Below are 21,191 nucleotides of genomic sequence, written 5' to 3'. Positions count from 1 at the left end.
TCTTCCAGCTGAGCCACATCTAAAGCTGAACGCAGGCTGTGCCCAGTCCTGGAGCCTTGCAAATGTTGCTGCTGCTTGCTCTTTTTCCATACCGACAAAGTGCCCACGCCTTAGTGGAGCGTCTGTTGCAGGCTGTCTCTAGGCTTCAGCAGAAAGGCTGAGGAAGACCCTTCCCCCGCTGCTAACTTATTTCCCCCAGCTCTAGCTGCTGCTAGATGGGAGAAGGGGTAGGAAGGGGGAAAGGAAAGGGGGCGGGGAGAGAGAAATTAGAACAGAGAAGAGGGAGAGAAAGGAATTTTCCTATGTAGGAAACAAATGTGAAACTACAATATGGGCTGAAGCGCTGTAGAGTTCCAGCAGGACCCAACCGCTCTGCTCCCTAGGCAGGGCCAGTCTGGGAGATAGGACAGCTCCTTCCCCTAGAGGGATAAAGTTTAGATGTGGACCCTGCCTACAAGCTCCAGGAGGAGGCACCTTCCCAAGGTGGAGAATGCCCTCCGTGTGACTCAGGAAAAATGTGGTGTCATTTATCTGAGGGTAGGGTGCAACACACTAGTTGAATAACATAATTTAAAATGACAGAGGACTAGAAAAGGTCAAGCATAACTGTATTTAAAGTGCTGCTTAAGTGTATTTTTCTGTGAGCTGCTGTTTTCCTTTTTTTTGGATCATGGGAGTTGCCACTAATGAAGGGAGGAAATAATGGATGTTCTCAAAAGAGGAAGAGATGAACACTAAAGCTGCAGGAAGTTTCAGAAGCTCAAAAGAATCATTAACCCAAAGTTAACAGAATGAAAATTCTGTGTTTGGGAATAGAATTTTACATTTGCAGCTGCAAAATATTCCAATGCACATGAACTAGCTAGGTTTGAAAATTTGACACAGAGAGTGCTGTATCTCAGTGCTGATCTGAAGTTAGTTTGATGTGCATCTCTACTGAAAGTATCAGGAATAAATGCATGTCACTAGAAGTTGTGTTTGTACAGTTCAAACTTGAAGAGAGGCAACAAGACATTCAAATATATGGATATGCAAAACCTAGCTATCTGTAGCCTCGCTCTTTCTAGCTTCAGTGTGGTGCAGATCTGGTCTGTGATTGTGCTCTTGTGCCTTGTCACCCACCCTCAGTCTTTGTCCATTCTGCCTGCACACAAGGTGATTGCTTACCAAATAAGTCTATTTTCCAACTGAAGAGAGGGTTTGGAAAGGGGGGGGAGGAAAATATGTGCCATAAGGTAAGTGTATGAGTGGGCTGGGCTGCACAGCGGGCATAGGGTCACATTAAAACCATCAGTTGGTTTAATACGCAAACATGGTGCAACCCTTGTGAACATGTCTCCCCCTCTCCACCGCTGTATTTATAACTCTCCATTCCAAATAAATATACAAGATCAGATCTGATCAGAATGAAACAACTGAAGATGGCTGACGTACAATCCTGACTGATGATCAATGTCTGCACCTTTTTGCACGAGAACAGGAATAACCTGATGATGCTTGTTCAGGACAGCCAATGTTAAAACAGGTTGGTCAGCATTGTTGGTGCAGTTGGGGTCAGCTCCCTGGAGTGTATGGGAGAAAAAACAATCAAGCATTCCTTCTTCCTTCCCACTTTTAATGCATTGTACATATTATTCAAGTGGTATGTGAATTATAAGAGGCCCTAGTTAACATCAGGAAGAATTATAACTTTTAGATGTTTGCCAAGTAACATGTACATTAGCGATCAGCAACTGGAGGACCCAGAGCCAAACCTGGCTTCCTAAGAATTTATTGATTAAATAATACCTCCTCCCAACATAATATACACATACACAGAGAGAGAGAGAGAGAGAGAGAGAGAGCGAGAGCGAGAGCGCAACCTAGAGGGGAAAGGGAGAGGTAGCTGCGGAAACAGGACTTGCCAACAATTCTCCCACTCCATAAGACTAGTTTGCAGGTGAGGTTACCTAATGTCTCCATTTGCATTTTGATACTGACAAAACTGCCTGTTTAATTTGCTAATTATGCAGAAAATGTACATATTACTGACCCACAGGAATTATCCCAATTTTGGATACCATGCAGTAATTAACTTCACTGCATGTCAACTACTTTATTGTATAACCATCTAAAAGCTATATCCTTCAGCACATATCCTTCCCGTGTATAACTCTACTGGCCTTCTGCTTTGACAATGGAGGTGGCGGGTAAAGAAAGACACAGCCTTAGCCGAGATAATGCTATGCACTCAAAGGAGAGCTGCCCAGAGTGATGGTGGATGAAAGGGGTTTGCTTCCACTCCACATGTCTCTAGGATGCTTGGAGTTTAAATTAGTGCACTCCATTGTCCCCTTTGTGTACTGAGAAAACAAAGTCTGGGCTTAACTGTGAATTTCTGCCCTTCTAGCTTTAGGGCTCATATGGGTGGGCCACATGTGGCCCTTGGCCACTCTCCTTGGCCTGCGGACTCCCTGGGTGCCCTGCCCACTTTCCCTCAAGACCCAGCTGTTTCTCTGCTGTATCAGCAGTGATCTCTGTCAGGATTGCTGGGGGGTAGGGCAGGCCAAAGCCTCCCCTGCAGCAATTCTGATCAAGATAAATTTCCCCATTGCAATAGGGAAACAATGAGCAGGATTGGTGTGGGCAGCGGGAAAGAGGCATGAATCTTACACCCCACCCCGGCCATGATCCTGATCTTACTGGGGGGAAGTGTGTGTGTGTGTGTGAGAGAGAGAGAGAGAGAGAGAGAGAGAGAGAATAAGTATGTGTGTGCATGTGTGTCCTGACCCATGGCTGCTCCAATCACTAACAGCCCCCCCATACAGCCCCCAAAGAGATCTGCAGGTGTCAGTGCAAACCCCAACCCTGAAAAGTTGCTTAAGGAAGCCCTTTGGCCCTTCCTCTCAGCCTGGGATTCAAGTCCCCAATCTCTGTATCCAGAGGATGTGGGTCTCTTCCCTTAATCCCCAGATACTCTGGGACAGAAGTAGGCAAACTCTTGCAAGTTAGATCAATTCTGAATAAAATTTGTTAGAAAACTCAGCAGATAACAGTTTCACCTAGAAAAACTGGAGGGAAAGAAAAAAACCCCACCATATCAGGGTAAGACATGAAGCAAGAGGGAGAGACACGGAGGAAACTGCTTGGAGTTCAGTGTCATCCTTGGCCCCCGCCTAATAAGTAGTCACTGGGGGAAAAGAGTGCATGACTAGGGCAGGCCCAGCTGCCCTCCTTCCTCTGGGAACAACAGAAATTTCAGGTAAGTCCAGAATTTCCATTTTCCCCTTTCAAGGGAAGAGTACAGATACTACGGGCTGTTTAAGTACAGTACATCCCAGATCAACAGCCTCCAGATGCAGTCTCTCCCTACAAGTGCAGGAATCTTTAGAGAACTACCACTGTGCAGGAACCTTTGGAGGCTACCACTGAGAAAATGAAGGAAACTATTGTTATATGTGGCAAAGGAATGTACCGAAGGACGACAGGTTTTTCCCCTGTAACTGTAGTTCTTTGCATGGTCATCTGTGTGTTCACACTTATGGGCTCTGTGCCTGTGCATTCGGGAACCTTCTGTAGCTGATCATTTTTGGCAGGAATTTGCCCTCACCGTCCCAGTACACATGTCCCAAGTGGGTTCCCACCTATTCTCTCAGTTCCTTGAGACTGCTGAATGCAGCCTTGGAACCAAAGGAAACCTTAGAACCATGCATTAGACATCGAAGCGGGGATGGTGGGTGGATGATGTGAATGCACAGATGATCACTCAAAGAACTACAACTACAAGTCTTCTTCATGGTCTCTGTGCCTAACACATATGGGCACTTGCAAGAGGTGGGTCCGGTGTTCTACTGCAGAACAGCCAGAAGGACAGCACATCCAAAGGAGCAGTCAGATCTAGCCTTGATGTCCAGCCTGCAGCAACTTATGAAAGTTGACCAGACAGCTGCACAATACAGCTCCAGAAGAGGGATGCCTTTAGCATCCCTGCCACTGCGCAAGTGGAATGAGCTAGGAATGGATCTGAGAGCTGGAGCTAACTCATAGGCCCATTCAATGGTGTGCACGACCCAGGAGGAGAATCCTTGGGACGACACTGGCAAGCCCTTGTGTGGATCTTCGTAACACAGCAATAGGTGAGGTGACTGGTGAATCTGTTCCATCCGAGACTTGTAAAACACCAATGCATGACAGATGTCCAAGCAATGAAGAACAGATTCAACTGACGAAGGTGAAGAGAAGAAAGCTGGCAGAAAGCTGGCATAATAATTTAAGTGGAAATCAGAGACAACCTGAGAAAAAAGATGGCCAGGTCAGGTCAGAGCACCACATTGTCGTGATGAAAAGCCATCTGCAAAGTTGACTAGACTTACACACAGAAGTCACTATGCCAATTAAAGCTGTCTTCCAGGATAGTAAATGAAAGTTAATAGCAGGTAGCAGTTCAGATGGCTTGGCAGTCAAGTCCTGCAGAACAACAGATAGGCTTTGTGCCTGAGCCAGTCTCTGAATCAGAGAAAGGTTCCGAATACCCCAGAGGAAGTGCTTGACTAAAGGGTTTGAGAACACTGGTATCCCATCCACAGGCAGATGAAAGGCACAGACTATCACCAGATCAACCCTCAATGAGGAAACATATAAATCCTTCTCATGAAGGAAGAGAATGAACTTTAGAGCTTGGTGCAATGGGCACCAAACTGGATTGAACACGTGAAGGTAGGCAAACCTACAGAAAAAAGTACACTTGTGAAGATAATACTTCCGTGTAGACAGCTTGCATGCTGCATCAAGGATCTATTTGAGATACAAATAGGTGGAGCACTCACTGAATCCTCCATGCTATTATATGGAGCATCTCTAGATCTGGATGGTGGATCCTGCCTTCCTTGAGAGTCTGTAGGTTTAGGATCAATGGGAGGCAATGTACTCCCCAAAGGATAGATGGAGAAGTAGTGCAAACCAGGGGTTGAGAGGCAGACAATTTGCCTCGTCTGTTCTGATCTTTGCCATGACTTTGGTAAGTGGGGGAAAGGTGGAAAAGCGTATCAGAATGGTCCCATCCAATGATAAACGTATGCGTCCTCCAGTGATCCCAAGTTCACGCCTGTCCTGCTGCAGAAAAAGTGGCACTTGCTGTTTTCCACTTTGGTGAATAAGTCTATCTGTGGCAGAGAATGTCCATGACCAAGGATGTCAAGTGTCCACTGACAGGATGATGAGAATTTCTGATAGAGGTCATCCACAAGGTGATGGTCTACCCCCGCTATTGATCTGATACAACAAGGAATGCACCACTGGCACATCCAGAATGTAAGGTCGAAAAGGGATAGGGATCTCATTCCTCCTTGCTTGTTTAGATAATAAATGATAGTGATGTTATCAGATAATACCTGAACCAAATGACTGCGCAGCACAGTAACAAAGGCCTTTAAGGCCTTCATAACAGCCAGGAGGTCCAGCAGGTTGAAATGAAGCCAGGACTCTTCCTTGCACCATTTCCTGGTCACCCATAGAGTCCACACTGTGCGAGCCAGCCCAACATGGAAGCATTTGTGTTAGAGTCGTGCACCGCTTTGGCCCAAAGCCCAAACTCTGAGCTGAAATAGGGTGCTTCAGGCTGCTTCGGAGGCAAGGTGGAAGGAGGACAAAGCAGCACAAAGCACGTTGGGTGGCTCTGAAGTGCTTCGGTATGCTTTGGAGAGATCTGGAAGCCCAGCCACGCTGCAACTGCCCAGCCCCCAGCTCTGTACCTGGGCCCTTGGGACATGCGCCAGCAGCTGTCTTCTTGTTCTGTGGAGTAATGGTGACTCCCTGTATTTCCAGAAATGGATCCTATGCAAATGGCAGCCATCAAGCTGTCAAGTATACTACATTAATGTTGTGTGCTTGACAGCCACCATTTGTGCAGGATCTATTTCCGGAAATACAGGGAGTCGCCATTTTAAAAATGGCAATTCCCTGGAACAAGAATATGACTGGCGGCATGCATCCCAAGAGCCCAGGTAAGGAGCTAGCGGTGGCGGCAGCAACTCCATGGAAGAAGACAGCTGCCAGCACACGTCCTGAGGTCCCAGGTAGAGTTGCGGGCTCGTGCAACATGACAGGGTCGGCAGCCCCCAGGGGGGGACAAAGCAGGATTTGAACATCCAAATCCTGCTTCGGCTCCAGAGGCTGAAGCGGGTCAGTGGGACCCAAATTGGCCCGGAGTGGATTGGACCCGCCTCGGAAGACCCAATGCAGCCTCCAAAGCAGATCGGGGTCCCTGCACAGCCCTAATTTGTAGCTCCTACTCTGGACAGGGTTGCAGGGAGAAAGGCATTCCCTCCTGATGATTGGAAGTGTCTGTCCACCAAGTCAGGGAGGAGGCCATGAAGCTTGGAACATGCAGCCAAACAGGTCTATCTCTGGGCGTCTTAGGTTGGGTTGAATGTGCAAATGAACCAGTTCTGGAGGCTTTGTATCTGAAGATGCGCCAGCCCATCCATAGATGTGGTGGCCATCATAACACCTAGGAGTCTCTGCACCCATGTAGAGGTAGGATCCCTGTGTAGAAAAATCTCCCTTGCAAGACTTGCGAGCGTTAGTGCACAATCATTGGAGAGAAACACCCAAGCAGTAACAGAGTCCATTACTGTGCTGATTCATCGCATGCGCTGGGTTGGGATCATGTTGGACTTCTCTGCATTGATGCAGAGGTTGAATCTCTGAAGAGGGCAGCAAGTGGTAGAGAGGGTGCACACCACACCTGCCTGCATCGCTGCTACCAAGGGCCTACATGGAGTAGATGGATACTCCCTTTGGGCAAAGGTGGGCTGCAATGACAACCATGCACTGGTGAACAGCCTTGGTGCTGTCACCAGTCCAAAGGGCAACACCCCAAACTGATATGCTTCTGTGCCTATGGGAAAGAAGAGGAAATGTTGCTAGGCAGTGTCAATGGCTATACGAAAGGTGTCTTTCATACCCAGAGATGCAAACCAATCTCCCTCCTAAAGAAGGGGAAGGACAGAGGTGAGTGTCACCATTGAAAAGCACTTGGGAGTTATAAATAGGTTTACTTCCCTGAGGTCCAGGATTGGGCAAAGTCCTCCATCCCATTTTGGGATGGTGATATAAGGGGAATAAAACCTATTAATAAGGGGAGTAAAACCTCGTCTAAAACAGCTTCTATCTCGCCTTTCGACAGAAGGATGTTCACTCTGGCAAGCAGCACAGTTGAGGGAGCCATAGCCTTGACAGTGCCCATCGGGAGGAGATCATCAAACTCCATCATGTACCCTCTTTGAGTAATGGAAAGGACTCATGTATCTGATGTTATCTTTCTCCATGCCTGGAGACAGTGGGAAAGCCGAGAGCTGAAGATAGGGTGACAGGCAGAGGGACAAAGCAGAAAACTGGAAGAGTCAGTTTATCATCCCGTTTCTATCAAGTATTTCTGAATCTGGAAGACTGGAAGTGGCATTTTGGAGCTGGAGACTGATGAAATGATTGCCTAGCCAGGGAGCGGGCTTGCTTATAGGGGGACTGCTTATACTACTAATGAGGTTGATAAGAGGATGGTTCCTGGCCAAAACCCATATGCCTCACGGTGTTCTTTGCGTTCTGCACATTACCCAGTGCCTTGTCTGTTTGATGTTGAAGAGGCCCACCCCATCAAATGGAAGATCCTTCATTCAGAAGTGGGACTGAGACAGTCCAGCCAATCTGAGCCACACATGACTCCGCAATGTGATGGAACTGACCATCACCTTTGAGTCACAATTCACCATGTGGTGGGTAGTATTTATCTGTTGGTGAGAGAGACATGTCGTCTCACCTTGAAAAACTTGAGGTGTTCAAAGACAGTTCCAACTTTCTCCGAAAGAAAAGTTTATGTTTGGCCATGGTGACCTGGTAGTTGGCCCCACATAGGCCAAGCACTGCTGACAAATAAATCATGTCTAATCTTCTACCCTCTTTATCCACTGAGGAGGAATTGACCTTTTGTGATTTCCCTTATGACACCTGGAACATAATAGAATTTGGTCTCTCATGGTGGAATAAAAAACCAGCACCAGTTTCTAGCACTTAATACATCTGCTCAAGACATTTACCAAAGACAGAGCTTTCCATGACTTCTGGATAGCTTGCAGTAAAGTAGGGAGCACTGGTACTGCTACTCTGAAGAAGCCTCCGATTGCAATGGCGTCAAATACTGAATCCTTGATGGGTTTCTAGCCCCAGGGAATGAGCCATATTGTCAGGGTGGACACTGAGCCCATAGAATCCCAGAGTAGTTCTGATTCTGAGGAAGAGGAGTCGCTCCTGGGAGGGGAGCGCGCTCCTCTTTCCCAGGGCCAACAGCTGACGGAGATTCCTCCCACCAGCATTCCTAGCTTAGATAGCAGTCCAGGGAGTGACAGAGCGCGAGGAGCAGACTTGATGGACGCGCGACGCCAATGCAGAGAGCGGCGCCAAATGAAGGGTGTGGAAAGGAGGCGTAGTGCTCGGTTGGCGCACAAACAATGGTTGCACCCAGAGGATCCAAGGGAAAAGGGGAGGGATTCTCCCTAGCCCTTAAGTTCAGGGGTCTGCCAGTGATTCCCTTTCAAACGGGGACCAACTGTTGTAACTTAGGGCATAGGTACTCTGCTGCTCATATCTAGTTGCTAACAGTAGAGTTGTTAAGTTGTAAAAGAGGAATAAAGCTTTGAAAAAAATCCCTTTGTCTGTGTCTGGACTTGGCTACTGGATTAGACTGAGAGAGGCCTCCAAGGAGCCCTTGACAGATATGGAGTACTTGTACAGAGAATGGTTTTGTGTCTTCTGATGGAGAAGGAAGGTCTTGGGGCCCTGTAGCCCCATCTGGGGACAAAATGGACAGTGTCATGGAAGAAAAGGATATCAAGTGTGACTGGTAATCTTCCTGAGCCAATGACTGGGAGATCTCTAGCAGTTGTTGAGGGGCCTGAGAAACACTTTGTGCCCCAGGATGCCCAGGAGTCATCAACATTAGACGTGATGAGGTGGGTTGAGCGGAGGCGTGATCTGATGAAGGAAGCATTATCCTTGGTAACGTGGATATCGTGAGGATGGACACTTCTGTTGGTGGTATTGTAGGGGCAGACATGAGTATCAAAGTCATCAGTAAAGTCATTGGTGGTATCATGGCAGCAGATTACATCAGTATCAATGGGGCTAAAAGTCCAGACTGTACTGCAGCGCAACAGTATAAGGAGACTCAAATGTCATCAGGCCCAGCGGTGGACTTGATAGCACAGCCAACAGAGCCTGTTAGTACCTATCTGGTGAACAATCAGTCAGATAATGGTTTTATGATTGGTAGGCATCTCTATAGGTCTCTGCACTGTAGCTCGGGGGGGGGGGGTATCTTGGAAATATCTTCACAAAGGTGGATCCCAGCATGAGGGTGATCACTGACCCCAATCAGAATAGGGGGAATATGATCTATGCCGAGGTTGCTACACAGAGCCCCAACCTCTCCATTCTGAACAAAAATAATCAGAACAGACCAAATCATTTTAAAAATGGCGACGCCCTGGAACAGGAAGACAGCTGCCGGCACGCATCCCAAGGACCAGGTAAGGAGCTGGAGGCTGGGTGGTGGCAGTGCAGCTAGGCTTCACAGCTACATAGCACCTGAATACCCAGTAGACATCCAGTGTATACCATTGCCCTTCCCATGGTGAGGCCAGACAAGGGCAAAGGGATATTTATGTGCCTCGTGGAAAAAAGAACTGATTTGGGGGATGAAGTATGTCCTAGTGGACAACTTTGTCCTGATGGAAAATACCTATTTCCTTTCCATGGAGAGAGGGAGGGAGGGAGGAGTCAGGCTCATAAGATTATAAGAATGCCTTATGCTGCTGCCTTATGCGGAATCAGAACAATATATACATTGATGGGGGAGTGTCTCTCCAGTTTCAGACAGGAGTCTTCCCAGCTGTAGCTGGAGATGCGAAGGAGTGAACCGAGGGCCTTTTGCATGCAAAGCATGTGATCTACCACTGAGTTACAACCCCTTACCTAAATGCTGCTACTAGGAACACAGTCTTCAGAATCTGCACTTCAAGAGAAGAGGTCCCCAAATCTAAGTACTGTGGGTGGGTGGCAGGGAGTGTTTTTACCTCCCCTTTCCTAGGCTACATGCGAGAATTGGCAGAAGTGTTTGAGTGTGCCCCTCAATTATAAACTCACCCTGATTCGAGGATATTAAAGGATAGTTTAAGATTTTAGGTGTTTGAGATGCCAATTTCCATCTCCCCCTTCTTTTTTTCTTCTTTTTTTTAAAGGCTGAAGCTCAACTGATTTCAATCTTCCATGATTCTTGGAGGGTAATGAATATATTTAGTCTTCTTTGGGCTATTGTTCGGTGTGGGGTTGTTGTTTTAATTTGCAAGCTATTTTTTCTGCATGCCTGGGAAGCCCCCCGCATATGCTGAAATCCAAACTTTTCTGTGGCCTAGTGACAAGAACTGGGTATTGGATAGTTTGATTTTCCTTTGGTAAATATATTAATGGAAAGAGTCTTTTATTCATAACGGTAACACACACTATTGGAATGGTACTGAAAATTTACCTCATCAATTAGTTGTTCTACCAGAAAAGGCTGCCCTTGTCCTTTTGGCCCCACTTCATTTAGTAGCAACCTTGACTCAGGCTAGAAAAATGCAGAAGACAAATAGCCAATATATTATCTGTCAATACATACAACAGGTCCAATTGCATCTCTGTGAACCGCCTAGAGAGCTTCGGCTATTGGGCGGTATAGAAATAAATAAATAAATAAATAAATAAATCTTTAAACATAAATAAATAAATAAATCTTTAAATATATACACGCAAACATGGGATCTGATACACAGGTACATTTCTGTTAAAACTGCAGTTTCTAGGCAACTGATAAAGAGCCAAATACAATTGCCAAGCTGGATCAGATCAATAATCCATCAAGCTTAAGTAACTTAGTTTTTGCAGAACATTCTAAAACATACGTTCATTACTCTGCAGACGTCATTTGCCATTGAACCTTCCCAGTACAGTCCAGAAACAACCTGCCCACCCTGAAAATCATGGGTGATGCTGCCTGACCTTCTCTTTGCTGGCCAGAAGAACACTTCACAGTAAGTCCAACTTATCCTTAATCCTTATCCTCCTTATTTTTATTGTTTTTATAATTCCTTTTTGTACTTTACTTCTTGTCAAACAGAAATCTCATCTGTTAACAGTTTGAGCAAGTCCAACTTCCTGTTCTCGGTCAGTGAGAGAGTGGAGCAGGCAGAAAAGGGATGTCCAAAATCCCCATATGGGTAGCCCAAATGACTCCCTTTCTCCTGAAGGAAGCCTCTGCTGATGCAAACTTATCAATCTTCTAATGACATATGAGAGCTGAAGGAGTCATCCAAGTGGCTGCTCTACAAATGTTCTCCAAGGGTGCATTAGTACGTAAGGCTGCCAATGTAGCTGTACTCCATACTGAGTGAGCTGTGATGTCAGAAGGAGGGGCAGAACTCAGTAGTATATGCCAAGGATTTAAATCTCCTTGTTTCAAATCAATCCACCCTGCTTGACCCATAGATGACTAGACAGCCAGACCTTTCCTTGAATCTTCAGAACATGCAATGAGAAGAAGTGGAGGAAACACATAAAGAAGTCCCTATGGCCACACAGTTATCAGAGCATCAACAGCTTCTGCCATTGAATCCTGATACATTAAAGAACCACTGCACCTTGCCATGAATATGAAGTCTATGGGACTTCCCCAAAACTCTGCTGTTCTTCGGAATATGTCTGAGTTCAGAGCCCACTACAGTCTCCAGCCAATTTGCCTGGGTATTCAAGTCCCCCCAAATGTATTCTCCCAAGATTGAAGCCAGATTCTCTTCTGCCCAGGAGAAAATGAGGGTTGCCTCCCCAAGAAGGATGCAGTGTGTGTGTGTGTGCGCGCGCGCGCGTGTGTGACAGAGAAAGAGAGATTGTCTGATCCTATAAAGACATGTTGTTGATACAGTATCTAGGCAAAGGAATATGGCACTCGTGCCTAGTATGAAAACCTTCTGTCAAGCTTATCATACTAAGAAGAACATGGAGTGCCTTTTGGTGAGAGGAACTGGTTCTATGGTACCAAAATCCACTAGGTGCTGGATAACAGCCAAAAGCTTCTGACGTTTTTCCTGGGTTGTGAGAGAAGAAAATGGTATTTTGGAATTTTTGAGGGAATAACTGTGGTGGACTGTCTTCAAGATCCATTCATCTGTGATGGGTTGCTCCCACATGTGACTGAAGTCCACTAGTGTCAGGCAGAGAAAGACTTCCCCTGCTGCTTCTCTCAATAGGTGGACTTGTGAAACCCAGATTTGGGGGTCTGGTGTGCTGATCAGGAAACCCTGAACTGCCTTACTGGCTTGATATGGAGCTGAGAAACATCTGGAAGGAAAGGACTGTGATGCCTTCTTCATCAGGAAAGGACCATAGCTCAGTGGAAGAGCACATGCTTTGTATGCAGAAATCCCAGGCATCTAAGGTAGGGTTGGAAAAATTTCTGCCTGAAACCCTAAAGAGCTGCTACCAGTCGGTGTTGGCAATGCTGGACTAGATGGACCAATGGACTGACTTGGTATAAGGCCAGGCTTGGCCCAATGTATCTTTCCACTTTAAGCAATACGGCAGTGCTGCTGCCACCAGCTTGGTCCACTCAGCCAGCTGGCCGCTCTCTCCTGTCCACCTGGCTACTCCCACCTTGTGCACCAGCTGTGCAGCTCCCGTGAAGTTTGGCTAACCTCTCATGGGAGCCCTGCAGCTGGGGAACATAGCAGGAGCAGATGCTCATGGTTAGAAGAAGCAGCTGCTAGCAGCACACCCAGCAGGTTGCTCTAGAGAGCCCTGCCAGTTGCTCTCTTGCAGCGGCAAATGCCACAGCAGGGGAACAGCTGGCAGGGCTCTTCAGAGCACCTCCTGGAGGGGGCGGGGAGGCAGCAGCAGGCCATCTTGGGGGGGGGAGTGGCACAATTTGCTGCTCTTCCCACTCCACCACCTGATGCGGGTGCATCAACCTGCATAATGGTAGGGCCAGCCCTGTGTATGGCAGCTTCCTATGTTCCTGCTTCCTATGTTCCTTTTTTGGTGCAGATGGGAGTGCCTTGTTTTCCTTTGTCTCAATATTGGATCCAGGGATTCTCCAAAAAATTTACCCCCTCGGAAGGGCATGACAGACAGATTAACCTTTGACTAAAGATTAGCCTCCCATTGTCGAAGCCCTAAATTACGATGTGCCACTATTCCAGAAGCCATCACTCTGGTGGAATATTGCAGGCAGTATTCCTCTAAGGAGGAGCCCCAACTCAACCTCTCGGGCAAGCTTGTTAAGCCCTTCTCAAAAGTGTTTGGCCCCTGCCAGAAACTCTGCAAGCACCAACAATTATGCTCATGCAACAATATAATTGGTGCCAGTGGCCCTAGTGGCTACAGCAGAGGCCTCAAGGAGGCAACGGAGAGCCACATGACCTCAGATCAAAAAGAGATTCACCCCTTTCTTGGGGCACCACAGATTTAGAGGTCAAGTCCACTGATGGGATCTTCAAAGACTCCATGATCTGAGGAGGCAAGTTATACAGCTTCTTATGAAAATTATGGGCGGCATTGTATTTGCCAGGATCTTTCAGTTCACTTTGCAGGTCACTGGAGAAAGACTGTGGAAAGCGCACAGTGAGAGCTGAAAGCTCATCCCTAGGGTATTCCTTAGACTTCCCTCCAACTTATCCTTGGCCTCAGCAGGTGGAGCTGCCTGTGCTCCAAGGATCTCTAATTCCAAGGTCATGTTTGCCTTAGATGGGATGATTGGGGGAAAACAGGCTAAAAAGCCTATGGTGTGTGGGAGTTATGGTGGATGTATCACCTTCCAAAAATTCTCCCTCCTCCTTTCCTGATCCCAACCTGATCCCTCCTCTGCACTGGAAAGAGATTGTCACCTCTCCCTCTTGCAGGCAAAGGACATAGCATCCACCTTGGCAGAGAAATTGGGGAGGTGAGATAGAACATCTGAGACTGAGGCGTTTGCCCCTTGAGGTTGCAAATTGTTATTACGGTCAGTCTAAGTGACTGAGAGGCAGGGGGGAGGGGCTCTTTCTTGTCTGTCTTAGCCGTGGCATCACATTTTAAGAAGGTATGATGACTTACCGGGGATCGCCGAGGCATGCCTGCCCTAGGAGACCCCACTGCAGCTGTTTCACTCCCAAGACCACTCACCTCTCAGCCAAAGCAGCGAGAGGAACAGTCAACAGGCTGTTTGGGAGTAGCAGCAAGTGGGGGAGGCCAGGCAAGCAGTTGCTGCTACTACGCAGCGCGTCCTGGAAGTAGCAAGGAGACGCTGCTCAGCTGGCCAGAGTCCTGGGAGGTGGGGCTGCACGGGGATAGCATATTTAATGAGCCAGTGTTTAGGCAAGAGGGGGAGGACAGAGATAAGACAGAGGAAGGAAGTCAGAGACAAACACTAACTGAAGGTCAACAAAATGCTGAGGATTTGGAGGAGGAAGAGAAAGCAAAACAATGTGGAAGACAAAGACTGCAGGGAAGCCGAGGGAGGGGACAAAGACCAGATGAAGGAGGTGTTTCAACCCCTAGCCTAAATCTGCAGCTGATAGGATGGTGGGAAGAGGGGTAAGAGCCAGCAGGGGCTGTAAAGGTGGAGAAGGAAAAGGGGTGGATGAACCATGCACTGACCTGGCAGGAAGAAACAGAGCCCAAGGCTGCAGGTGATGGGAGACTGAACAGAAGAGCCGGCTCCGCTCCAGCTGGGGTAAACTTTGGGGTGGAAGGCATAGGAATTCCCAGCCCTTATCTCGTGGAAACTGCTTATCTGGGGCCTCAGTGGAGGTGTGAGAGTGTATTTAGAAAATCCTGTCTTGAGGAGCAGCCCCAGGGGGAGGGCAAGACAAAAGAACTCCTGTCTTCAGAGCTAATTTCCCCAGCAGCCTTGGAAGACAGTGAGAACAGTGGAGCTTATCTGCCTACAAGCCAAAACACACAACTTTAGTGAGACTTGGCTGGGAGGAACTTCACTGTAGCTGTTCCCTCACTTGGGAGTTTATATGTTGTTTTGTGTGGGCTGTCAGTGATGTAACTCAACACCTTTTGAGTAATAAATTTAAGTTTAAGCAACACAGATTCCACATGATCTATGGAAGCAATGGAACAAGGGGGATTTGATCTGCCTCTTCCAATGGATCTGCCAAGAGAAGGATATTGACAAACTGGAGCATGTCCAGGAGAGGGTGACCAGAATGAAAACCAAAGCTTATGAAGAACAATTGAAATAGCTGAGTATGTTTAGCCTGCAGAAGGGAGGCATGATTGTGGTCTGCAAATATCTGAAGGGCTGTCACACTTGTTCTCTGTTACTAGAGAACTAGAGCCAGGACTAAGCAGTGGGTGAAAAATGCAGGGAAGGAGATTTCAGCTAAGCATTAGGAGAAACTTCCTAACAGTACAAGCTGTTCAACAATAGAACAGATTGCCTTGGGAGGTCTTGGGCTCTCTCTTGCTGAAGGTGTTTAAGCAGAGGCTATACAGGGAGATTGCAGGATGGAGGAAAGAATTTCCTTTCCCACTCCCACCACTCCTCTTCAGGACTGCCTGGTAGGGGGGCACCTGGGGCAAATTGCCCCAGGTCTCTACAAAACAAGGGGGACCCTGGCTCAGTTCCTCTGCACACTGTTGACTTCTACCTCAGCCCTGCCACTTTGCTCACCAGAGCCCACAATGCATGGGTCCTTGTAGGGGGCAGCAGCAATGCCCCTAACATCACATTACCCATCACATTATTCAGGCCCCATAACCCCCTTCCCACTGCTATATAGCAATAAAGCATCCATGTTCAGGGCTGGCAGCTAGCCCCTAATGCTAGCAAAGCAAGAGAAGGTTTCAGGAGGCTGGGAAAGAAACCCCCCACCATTTTTCCTTTCCTCTTCCCTATAACCTTTCCCCTCTTCTGTGTGTCCTGAACAAGGTTCAACAAGGTTCCTGTTCCAGGCTAGTTGGAGTTCTGAATCAAAATTGTCTTTTAGCTGTGCAGGAGGCAGAACCCCAAACAACTTACAGTATCCTGTAATGGGTACTGAGAATATTCAGAGGGTGTGTGCCTGGAAGTATGCATCCTTCAACTCCAATCTTTTCCATACAAAATCTTCCATGCAGCTGGAGGGTAGGTAAAAATCCCCCCTCTCTGTCCTGTATTCACCTAGCCCTAAACCTTAACAATCAGCACTACTATGCTGGATGTTTAACTACTTGCTACATTAAATGCACAGCATGCAGTTGATCCTAATTTATTGTTTTACTTCCATGTAAGCACCAATGGAGGTTTTTTCTTTCTTTAGTCCCTGCATGATGGGACAGGGGGATGGAAGCATTTAGGTAGGAAGGTTTGACATCCCTACCCATGCGTGGTGGTACCAATCTAGATCAGGGGGCCCATGTCCACTAAAGCAAAAAAAGTTAGGATTAGCTATGCATTTACCTAGCTACTCATCTAGCACTGGAAATCAACAGCAGTGCTTTGACACAGCTGGGGAGGTGTTCCCAATTTTTTTCCCTTCTCCACACACACAAAATTCCTTGAAGCCCTTGATTTGTAGATACAGAAATAAAAATAGATGAAGGACAGAAACAAGAGGACATTTTTAAAAAATCCATTTTAGATAAATTCAGTTTCAAAAAACATGACACATTCATAAAGAGACAGTTAAAAAAAAAGAAGCAGAGATAGTACGAGTTAAGAATGGGAAAATAAACTTGTAGATCATCAGCATACAAATGATAATTGATATCAACAAAATGAAAAAGGGGGCAAAAGGACAAAAGGCCTTAAAAGAGGGTTGTTTTAGGGTGTGTGTGTGTGTGTGTGTGTGTGATTTCAAAATAGAAGGGAACCAAAATGAAAAATATGTAAAGCATATTTTACAATATTGTACAATATTTTACTGTACAACAAACATACGTTGTAGGTGACAAGCTGAATATGAGCCAACAATGTGATGTGGCTACAAAAGAGGCAAATGCTATTTTGGGCTGCATTAATAGAATCATAGCTTCCAAATCCCGGGAAGTACTAGTTCCCCTCTACTCAGCACAGAGAGGTTAGGCCTCATCTGGAGTACTGTGTCCAGTTCTGGGCACCACATTTTAAGAAGGATGCAGACAAACTGGAGAGGGTTCAGAGGAGGGCAACAAAAATGATCAGGGGACTGGAAACAAAGCCCTATGAAGAGAGACTGAAAGAACTTGGCATGTTTGGCCTTGAGAAGAGAAAACTGAGGGGAGATATGATTAGTGCTCTTCAAGTACTTGAAAGGTTGTCACAGAGAGGAAGGCCAGGATGTCTTCTCGATCATCCCAGAGTGCAGGACACGGAATAATGGGCTCCAGTTACAGGAAGCCAGATTCTGACTGAATATCAGGAAAACCTTCCTGACTGTTAGAGCAATATGACAATGGAACCAATGACCAAGGGAGGTAGTGGGCTCTCCCACACTGGAGGCATTCAAGACGAGGCTGGACAGCCATCTGTCAGGGATGCCCTGACTTGGATTCCTGCATTGAGCAGGGGGTTGGACTGGATGGCCTTGTAGGCCCCTTCCAACTCCACTATTCTATGATTCTAGAGCAGAAGTCGAAAAAATAGAAGCAATACAATTTCTATGTTTTCCCCCTCCCAAATAGTACTTTCCAGAAGAGACCCATTTTTAAACCAACTGCTTACACTGCAGCATACAGTGGCAAGAAAGTTTGTGAACCCCTTAGGATTGTCACATAATTCCAACCGAAAATGTTATTAGATCTTAATCTAACCTCATAATCCTAGATAAAGAACAACAGATAACCTGAGTAAACAAATTATACACAAACATGATGCTTTTTGAACCTTTATGCATCCACAACTGATTCAGCATTCAATTTCCATGTGTGAAAAAGTATGTGAACCTTCAGATTCAGTCCCTGGTGTGCGTGTGTTGCGTGAGCAGCAATGACTTCAAGTAAGCATTTCCTGTAACTGTTGGTCAGTCTCTCACATTGGTTTTGAGGAATTTTGGCCCATTCCTCCTTACAGATCCTACAAGCTAGGCTTCAGCAGTATGCGAACCGAGAACTGCCGGAAGTATAAGCTGGGTTTCGAAGAGGCAGAGGAACTAGAGATCAAATCGCCAACATTCGCTGGATCATGGAGAAAGCAAGAGAATTGCAGAAAAAATGTCTATTTCTGCTTCATTGACTACGCTAAAGCCTTTGATTGTGTGGATCATAACAAATCTGGCAAATTCTGAAAGAGATGGGGGTACCAGACCACCTTACCTGTCTCCTGAGAAACCTGTAGAAGGGTCAAGAAGCAACAGTAAGAACCAGACATGGAACAACCGAGTGGTTCAAAATTGGGAAAGGAGTACAACAAGGCTGTATATTGTCGCCCTGCTTATTTAACTTGTATGCAGAGTACATCATGAGAAACGCCGGGTTGGATGAATCACAGGTCGGAATTAAGATTTGCGGGAGAATTATCAATGACCTCAGATATGCAGATGATACAACCCTAATGGCAGAAAGCAAAGAGGATCTAAAGAGCCTCTTGTTGAGGGTGAAAGAGAAGAGTGCAAAAGCTGGTTTAAAACTCAACATAAAAAAAACTAAGATCATGGCATCTGGCCCCATCACTTCTTGGCATATGGAAGGGGAAGAAATAGAAGCAGTGACAGATTTTATTTTCTTGTTCTCCAAGATTACCGCAGACGGTGACTGTAGCCATGAAATTAAAAGACACTTGCTCCTTGGGAGGAAAGCTATGGCAAACATAGACAGCATAGTAAGAAGCAGAGACATCACCTTGCCGACAAAGGTCCGTCTAATCAAAGCAATGGTTTTCCCAGTAGTAACGTATGGCTGTGAGAGCTGGACTATAAGGAAGGCTGAGCGCCGAAGAATTGATGCTTTCGAACTGTGGTGCTGGAGAAGACTCTTACGAGTCCCCTGGACTGCAAGGAGGTCAAATCAGTCCATCCGAAAGGAAATCAACCCTGAGTGCTCATTGGAAGGACAGATACTGAAGCTGAAGCTCAAATATTTTGGCCACCTAATGCGAAGAGAAAACTCTCTGGAAAAGACCCTGATGCTGGGAAAGACTGAAGGCAAAAGGAGAAGGGGACGGCAGAGGATGAGATGGCTAGCTAGCATCACCGATGCAATGAATATGGACTTGAGCACGCTCCGGGAGAGAGCGCAGGACAGGAAGGCCTGGCGTGCTATGGTCCATGGGGTCACGAAGAGTCGGACATGACTGAACGACTGAACAACAACAACCTCCTTACAGAACTGCTTCAGCTCAGTGACGTTTGAGGGCTTCCTTGCACGAACAGCTCGCTTCAGGTCCTGCCACAACATTTCGATGGGGTTCGGGTCCAGATTTTGATTAGGCCATTCTAAAACATGGAATTTCTTCTTCCGCAGCCATTCTTTTGTGGATCTGTTTGTCTGTTTAGGATCATTGTCCTGTTGCATGACCCACTTTCAGTTCAGCTTCAGCTCATGGACGGATAGCCTGACATTCTCCACTAGAATCTTCTGATACACTGCCGAATTCATGGTTGTGTCAAATCATGGCAAGCCATCCAGGTCCTGAGGCAGCAAAGCAGGCCCAAACCATCACATTCCCACCACCACGCTTAATGGTTGGGAAGAGGTTCTTCGGTTCGAACTCTGTGATGGTTTTTCACCAAACATAACGGTTCCCACTGAGGCCAAAAAGTTCTATCTTTGACTCGTCTGTCCAGAGAACATTGTTCCAGAAGTCTTGGGGATCATCTATGTGATCTTTAGCAAACTGCAGATGGGCAGCAATGTTCTTTTTAGAGAGCAGTGGTTTCCTCCTGGCTATCCTCTCATGAACACCATTCTTGTTCAGTCTTTTTCTGATTGTTGAGTCATGAACACTCACATTAGCCAAGGTGAGAGTCGCCTGTGGATCTTTGGTTGTTACTCTGGGGTTCTTTTTTACTTCCTGGATGATGTGCTGGTTTGTTCTTGGAGAGATTTTGGTAGAGTGACTGTAGTCTTGAACCTTCTCCATTTGTAGGCGATGTGTCTAACAGTAGATTTGTGGAGTCCCAAATCCTTAGAAATGTTTTTGTAACCCTTTCTACACTGAATAGCAGCAAGAACGGGTTTCTGGGGTCCTCAGAGATGTCTTTTGATTGTGGCATGACGTCTTTCCACACAAACGTATGGTGAAGGTCAAACTCACAAAGTTTCTGATCGTTTTATAGGGTGGGGCCTCCCAAACTGACCCCTGAAGGTCTACCTAATGACTTAAAACACCTAATTCTAATTATTCCCTTTAATTGAGGTGATGCAACCAGGGGTTCACTTACTCTTGCACATACCCTGACTCTTAGGGCGCAATCCTTTGGGGATAGTTGGTTGCCTCTGAACTCAGAGGAGCCCAACTATCCAATGCAGGGTGGGTGGAGTGCACTCCAGTCACCCTGCATTTGTGGCTAGATGGCCGATTTCAGCTGTCTAGCCACTTGGAGCAGTGGGCAGGGAGGATGCTGGACGGTGCATAGGAAGTATCGTACTAGTGCTTCCGTTGTCCCTTCCCCTCCCTGCCCTCAGGAAAGCCTCCCCTTTCCCCTGCTGCCCAGAGCCTGGGCCAAACTGCACCAGGGGAGGGGGCAGGGAGGCGGTTCTCTGGTAAATGACCTCGGAGAGCTGGCTCCAAGGTCAGTTCCCGAAAACTGAAAAATCCTATGGCTGTCTAGCAGCCATAGGATTGTGCCCTTAAGTACTCTGTCTGCCTAATTTACACATGGTTTATTTCACAAGACATGGAAGTGGTTAATATAAACCCTACTGTTTATTTAGAAAAGGACTGGTTTTGATTCATGAAGGCTGTCATGGTACAACTATGGAATTTCCATAATTATCATTAGGGTTCACAAATTTTTCCTCACCACTGTACTTACGCAGCTGTAACCTTCAAGTTAAAAGCACATACATACCGTAAGCTTGTCTTCTCTTTCTAGACACTTTCTTGTTTTCATGATTTGTTTGACTTTCTCATCGAGGCTTGAAATTCTCCGAATCTCTTTACTTGCTAAAACAGAACACTATATTGAAATTCAAGTTATATCCATGATATAGCAGGACAACACTGGGAATCACATGTGACA

General features: G+C 46.6%; 1 protein-coding gene across 12 annotated transcripts in view; it reads right to left on the bottom strand.

The window, feature by feature from the left end:
* The window catches only part of DZANK1 (double zinc ribbon and ankyrin repeat domains 1), a 96,874-nt gene that overhangs the window by 8,291 nt on the left and 67,392 nt on the right, over positions 1–21,191 (bottom strand). For 10 of the 12 annotated variants that reach the window (XM_084854781.1, XM_084854783.1, XM_084854777.1 and 7 more), the window contains 3 exons: positions 21,021–21,115; positions 10,559–10,639; positions 1,435–1,562 (listed from right to left, as the gene is read on the bottom strand). In XM_084854781.1, coding sequence (XP_084710907.1) covers positions 1,435–1,562; positions 10,559–10,639; positions 21,021–21,115 — 304 coding nt within the window. The remainder of the gene's footprint in view (positions 1–1,434; positions 1,563–10,558; positions 10,640–21,020; positions 21,116–21,191) is intronic. The other 2 variants (XM_084854788.1, XM_084854786.1) reach the window with 1 other exon arrangement.

The sequence above is a fragment of the Heloderma suspectum genome, chromosome 4 (genome assembly GCF_057233095.1).
Source record: "Heloderma suspectum isolate Gila_16-S chromosome 4, 16-S_ref, whole genome shotgun sequence".
NCBI lineage: Eukaryota > Metazoa > Chordata > Lepidosauria > Squamata > Helodermatidae > Heloderma > Heloderma suspectum.
The sequence above is the reverse complement of the archived record's forward strand: the minus strand, read 5'-3'. Positions and strand labels throughout refer to the sequence as shown.